This window comes from Oncorhynchus mykiss, chromosome 7, assembly GCF_013265735.2.
Source record: "Oncorhynchus mykiss isolate Arlee chromosome 7, USDA_OmykA_1.1, whole genome shotgun sequence".
Taxonomy (NCBI): Eukaryota; Metazoa; Chordata; class Actinopteri; order Salmoniformes; family Salmonidae; genus Oncorhynchus; species Oncorhynchus mykiss.
Window position 1 is genome coordinate 64,373,796 of NC_048571.1, and position 6,000 is coordinate 64,379,795.

Consider the following 6,000-nt stretch of genomic DNA (forward strand, 5'->3'; position numbering starts at 1 on the left):
TGTATTTATGCGCAATTACCCTAAATGAGTAATGGAAACAGTTCTGCCACTACATTTTTTCCCAAACTTGTTTTTGGGGGGGTGATGTCATTATGTCCAGCTGTTTTTTCTTCTTCAGATAAGTTAGTTAAATGGTAACGCACCCTAGCAGACAATTGTCACATTTTATTTTCTAAGCTAACTTTTGAATACTCGACAATCACTGGACAATTAATAGAGACATACTGCAGCTACTGGCTGTGCAGTTGTTTATTTTTGACCAGTAGAGGGCAGGCTAGGGTTACAGTTTTTCACTGGATACTGTATTCACCGCCCTAATGGTTTAATTCAATTCATTTTTTTTCTTGCTTTAGGGATGCTGAGAAGAAAGTTGTGAAAATCACTGCCCCAGCAGCTGCAGAGGAGGTATGTAGTAGCATGATGCACAGAATAACTGGTGTATCAATAGATTTAAAATCATTGTTTCCCACCATGTTATTCTCGTCAGCTCTAGTAATCCTCACTCGGTATTGGAAACCTTGACGGGATGAATGTGTACCTGCCCTATTGGCACTATATTGATGAAGTGTACTTGTATGAATCTTCAACTTGTATTTGTGTCCATCACAGAAGCTGCAAAAGAGGGCGGAGCGTTTCAACCTGCCTGCCACTGCTGATAGTAAGAAAGAGGCCCGCGCTGCCAGGTGAGCCCCTGGACTGAATTCCACATTATAATGGATCTCTTGACCTCCTCAAATCGATGAAATATAGTAGTTAACAATCAAGTTTTGATCATTACTCCGTGAACAATGTCAGGTTAAATCAGGTTACATTAAAAGAATAACAAAGATATTATATGTGGCAATCTGCCCCATGGGAAGTCATATTGGTCTGACTGTTGAAAGCATAGTAAAATGGATGTTGAAAAGATGTAGGTTGTGTGAGTGAATATTAACTGAATGGACCTGATGTTTGTCAGGTTCGGTTTACCAGCTCCAACGCCGGCTTCCACACCAGGTGAGTTGGATTTTTAGCCTTTCATAGGTCCTTCAGCATGACCAGTCCAAAGTGTGTAATTCATTAGATTTTTTTTCTTTGTCTATGTCTATTAGGTGCACCAGTTGCGAATAGCAAACCAACTGTGAGTATCAAGGGGGGTTATATTCATTTTTTATTTTCCTACTGCAACGGTGACGGCACATAAAATGACACCTCACATAATCCTCACATTTACAGTAGGCTGCTATAACATTGTCATGGAATTAGAATACTAGAATGGACATGAACCTTCTTGTGATTGATCAGCCATTTTGGTCAGGGAGTTGGTCAGCTATGGTTTGCCAGTGCTGTGATAAGATATTGTGTAAAATAACTTTCAACCATTTTTCTGCACTGTATGTTTGTTTGCTATGGAACTCCGTTTGGTCTTGGTGTCAAAAAAAGATACACATCAAATAAGACTTTGATGCGTCAGAAAAGCTTGTTGACCAATCAGGACCTGAATATGACTGCACGTCACTTAATAATTGCACATACATAAAATGTTTATGTAGTTATTACACATTGATTACACTGTCACTTGTATACATCACAGTGATTCACCAATATGTATGCTATGATGCTGGTAAAGTTGTCTTGCACCTGCTGCACGAGGCAGATACACATTTCTCCAAGCTCTGGGACAGTGCTGGTTAGAAAAAAAAGCTAGCAAGCTGTTGGATGCAAACAATGTTCTACCCCAAAAACATAGCAAAACTATATAATCTGTTTCATTAGCTCTAGCTAGCTAGCTATGTGTCATCTAAAATACTCCTTATTTATAAGCCAGTTTTTGTATTGGTTGATGGTCGGACCTACTAGCCATGCTTACTTATAACATTAGCTTGGGGCAACAGGGCTAGGTAGCTGGCTAGCCTGTTTAGTTCGTTGTCTATCTAGCTAACTAGTTATTTTCATGAACTACAGTTTGATTTCAATAGGAAAACAACAAGTGGCTGCCTAGCTAATACTTAGTCACATGGATTCCTAAATCATTGCTAGAATATTGAAAATGATAGTAGTTTCTGGTCATTGTTTTCAGGCTAGTTGCATTGGTACTAGCAAGGTACCAAGTTAAAGCTTGCTAGCTACCCCAAAAGTTGCTAAAAACATATGTATCAAAGATATTTGTGAATGTCTTTGTCATACTACAAACCAAAGTCAATGTAGGGAGACAGACTACCTCCCAGTTTCCAAACTGTCATCAATTTGACAAAATAAATGATTTATTATTCTGTTTTTTGATTTAGCTAGGTTGAATCAGGTGCACCTGCTTAGGATATGGCTGGCAGGCAGAAGCAGCAGGATCACCATCCCTTCTCCGCTGCCTAATGCGATAGTCGCATGTCGGGAATAACGTTAGACAACCTAGCAATTTAAAAAAAAATCCTGCTCGTTTGATCCTGATCTTATTTCAGATGTTCAGACTTTTCCCCCATTCGGTCAAACAAATATGTCTTATTACCAAAGTGATATTACAAACGCGTGTGTGTGTGTGTGTGTGTGTGTGTGTGTGTGTGTGTGTGTGTGTGCGCGCGCGCGCATGCGCTTATTTGCAGACCTTTTTTATTTTTACAGCTTTGATAGTACTACTGACAGTAGTGGTGGCGCTTGCACATGCAAGGCATAACACCTGTATAAACTCTATTTATTACAGTATGTGATCATATTTTAGATTAACAATTATATTACAGAATTTCTGATATATCGCATACCTTTTAATTTCCTACATAAGAAAAATCTGAATTATGCCTCTAATGCCATTGATTCCAATTAAACTGGTTTGGATTTCTCCCTGACCAATGTGGCTGCCATTTTCAGCCCATTCTGGAACTTTTAGGAGTTATGACATAGCCCCTCTAGTAATTTAATAGGATCTCTATGAACAGGAGTTAATCTGCTGTGTTTATTAGAGGAGAACAAGACTGTATGAAAATGATCAGAACTGTTTTTTGTCGTTATGAATAGAAGTGTGTGTGTGTGTGTATATGCATACCTGTTTAGTCTTGGTGGAGCTTGTAACCAACCCCTCTCCTCCCTCTGTGTTGTTAGGTCAGCGTTGAGGTCCTGAAGAAGCGGGCAGAGCGCTTTGGCATGAATGTCTCCCCTGTTGCCAAAACGGTGAGCTGACTCATGACTACATGAAACTTGCATAGTAATTCAAATTACACACATATACAGGTAGGGTGGCCAACTGGCCCCAATTACACAAGTATACAGGTAGGGTGGCCAACTGGCCCCAATTACACAAGTATACAGGTAGGGTGGCCAACTGGCCCCAATTACACAAGTATACAGGTAGGGTGGCCAACTGGCCCCAATTACACAAGTATACAGGTAGGGTGGCCAACTGGCCCCAATTACACAAGTATACAGGTAGGGTGGCCAACTGGCCCCAATTACACAAGTATACGGGTAGGGTGGCCAACTGGCCCCAATTACACAAGTATACGGGTAGGGTGGCCAACTGGCCCCAATTACACAAGTATACAGGTAGGGTGGCCAACTGGCCCCAATTACACAAGTATACAGGTAGGGTGGCCAACTGGCCCCAATTACACAAGTATACAGGTAGGGTGGCCAACTGACCCCAATTACACAAGTATACGGGTAGGGTGGCCAACTGGCCCCAATTACACAAGTATACGGGTAGGGTGGCCAACTGGCCCCAATTACACAAGTATACGGGTAGGGTGGCCAACTGACCCCAATTACACAAGTATACGGGTAGGGTGGCCAACTGGCCCCAATTACACAAGTATACGGGTAGGGTGGCCAACTGGCCCCAATTACACAAGTATACGGGTAGGGTGGCCAACTGGCCCCAATTACACAAGTATACGGGTAGGGTGGCCAACTGACCCCAATTACACAAGTATACGGGTAGGGTGGCCAACTGACCCCAATTACACAAGTATACGGGTAGGATGGCCAACTGGCCCCAATTACACAAGTATACGGGTAGGGTGGCCAACTGGCCCCAATTACACAAGTATACGGGTAGGGTGGCCAACTGACCCCAATTACACAAGTATACGGGTAGGGTGGCCAACTGACCCCAATCTCACAAGTATACGGCCCCAATTACACAACTGGCCCCAATTACACAAGTATACGGGTAGGGTGGCCAAATGGCCCCAATTACACAAGTATACGGGTAGGGTGGCCAACTGGCCCCAATTACACAAGTATACGGGTAGGGTGGCCAACTGGCCCCAATTACACAAGTATACGGGTAGGGTGGCCAACTGGCCCCAATTACACAAGTATACGGGTAGGGTGGCCAACTGGCCCCAATTACACAAGTATACGGGTAGGGTGGCCAACTGGCCCCAATTACACAAGTATACGGGTAGGGTGGCCAACTGGCCCCAATTACACAAGTATACGGGTAGGGTGGCCAACTGGCCCCAATTACACAAGTATACGGGTAGGGTGGCCAACTGGCCCCAATTACACAAGTATACGGGTAGGGTGGCCAACTGGCCCCAATTACACAAGTATACGGGTAGGGTGGCCAACTGGCCCCAATTACACAAGTATACAGGTAGGGTGGCCAACTGGACACAAGTATACGGGTAGGGTGGCCAACTGGACACAAGTATACGGGTAGGGTGGCCAACTGGCCCCGGTTACACAAGTATACGGGTAGGGTGGCCAACTGGCCCCGGTTACACAAGTATACGGGTAGGGTGGCCAACTGGCCCCGGTTACACAAGTATACAGGTAGGGTGGCCAACTGGACACAAGTATACGGGTAGGGTGGCCAACTGGACACAAGTATACGGGTAGGGTGGCCAACTGGCCCCGGTTACACAAGTATACGGGTAGGGTGGCCAACTGGCCCCGGTTACACAAGTATACGGGTAGGGTGGCCAACTGGCCCCGGTTACACAAGTATACGGGTAGGGTGGCCAACTGGCCCCGGTTACACAAGTATACGGGTAGGGTGGTCAACTGGCCCCGGTTACACAAGTATACGGGTAGGGTGGCCAACTGGCCCCGGTTACACAAGTATACGGGTAGGGTGGCCAACTGGCCCCGGTTACACAAGTATACGGGTAGGGTGGCCAACTGGCCCCGGTTACACGGGTAGGGTGTCCAACTGGCCCCGATTACACGGGTAGGGTGGCCAACTGGCCCCGAGTATACGGGTAGGGTGGCCAACTGGCCCCAATTGTGTGGGACAGTACTGTGTTTTGGCCCTTTGTTCCACATCCAGCAACCACACATGTCCCATATTTAATATATTTTAAAAAATGTTCTGGAATTAATTGACATTTTAATTTGTCCACTATTTCAGACTCTCCATTCATTTAATGATAATTGACATTGAGTCAGTCCAGCCGGTTTCTTTTACAGTCAGGAAGGCAGGTTGCACTTTTGACAAGATACATTTTATATCATATGGATGAGGCTCAGTTCCAGCTAAACTTGGGACAATTTACAAAAAGCATGCTTCTAACCAAGAGCTACAAAAGTAACTAAATAGCTGTATTAGATTGAAAGATACGGTAATTTCGTCAAACTTGTGAGGTTCTCCATGGCTCATTAGGTGCTCATAATTCCTGTACAACGTCCTGTGAATGCCCTGCAAAATCATTATTTTATCCCGAATTTGGGTATTTAAAAATAAGTCACCCTACAAACAAGCACAGAATCAAACAATAACGTGGTATACTTTCCTATTCCTAAACCTTATTTGAATCTAGTAAGGTTAATATAATTACGTTTAACCCCAGAAACCCATAGATATCTGAACCTAATTTATCACAAGTGTCTTACACTTAATCCAGTCAGCTGTTTTCCTCACTTATCCTTCACTGCTGACTTACCCATGTTATTTAGGACAACTCTTTCTGTTCATGGTGTTGGAGAATATTATTCAACCCAAACTCCATTTGTTTTCTGGGTTATGTATTCATTCTTCCTCTGATGTGTACTTAGTTGAATCAGCTGCTCATTGAGAGTAGTAGTACACTC

At 43.9% G+C, this 6,000-nt stretch overlaps 1 protein-coding gene across 2 annotated transcripts in view; it reads left to right on the forward strand.

The window, feature by feature from the left end:
- Positions 1-6,000, forward strand: part of LOC110528232 (SAP domain-containing ribonucleoprotein) — a 66,563-nt gene that overhangs the window by 5,439 nt on the left and 55,124 nt on the right. For both annotated transcript variants that reach the window (XM_021610108.2, XM_021610107.2), the window contains exons 5-9: positions 354-405; positions 610-683; positions 959-996; positions 1,092-1,120; positions 3,070-3,138. In XM_021610108.2, coding sequence (XP_021465783.1) covers positions 354-405; positions 610-683; positions 959-996; positions 1,092-1,120; positions 3,070-3,138 — 262 coding nt within the window. The remainder of the gene's footprint in view (positions 1-353; positions 406-609; positions 684-958; positions 997-1,091; positions 1,121-3,069; positions 3,139-6,000) is intronic.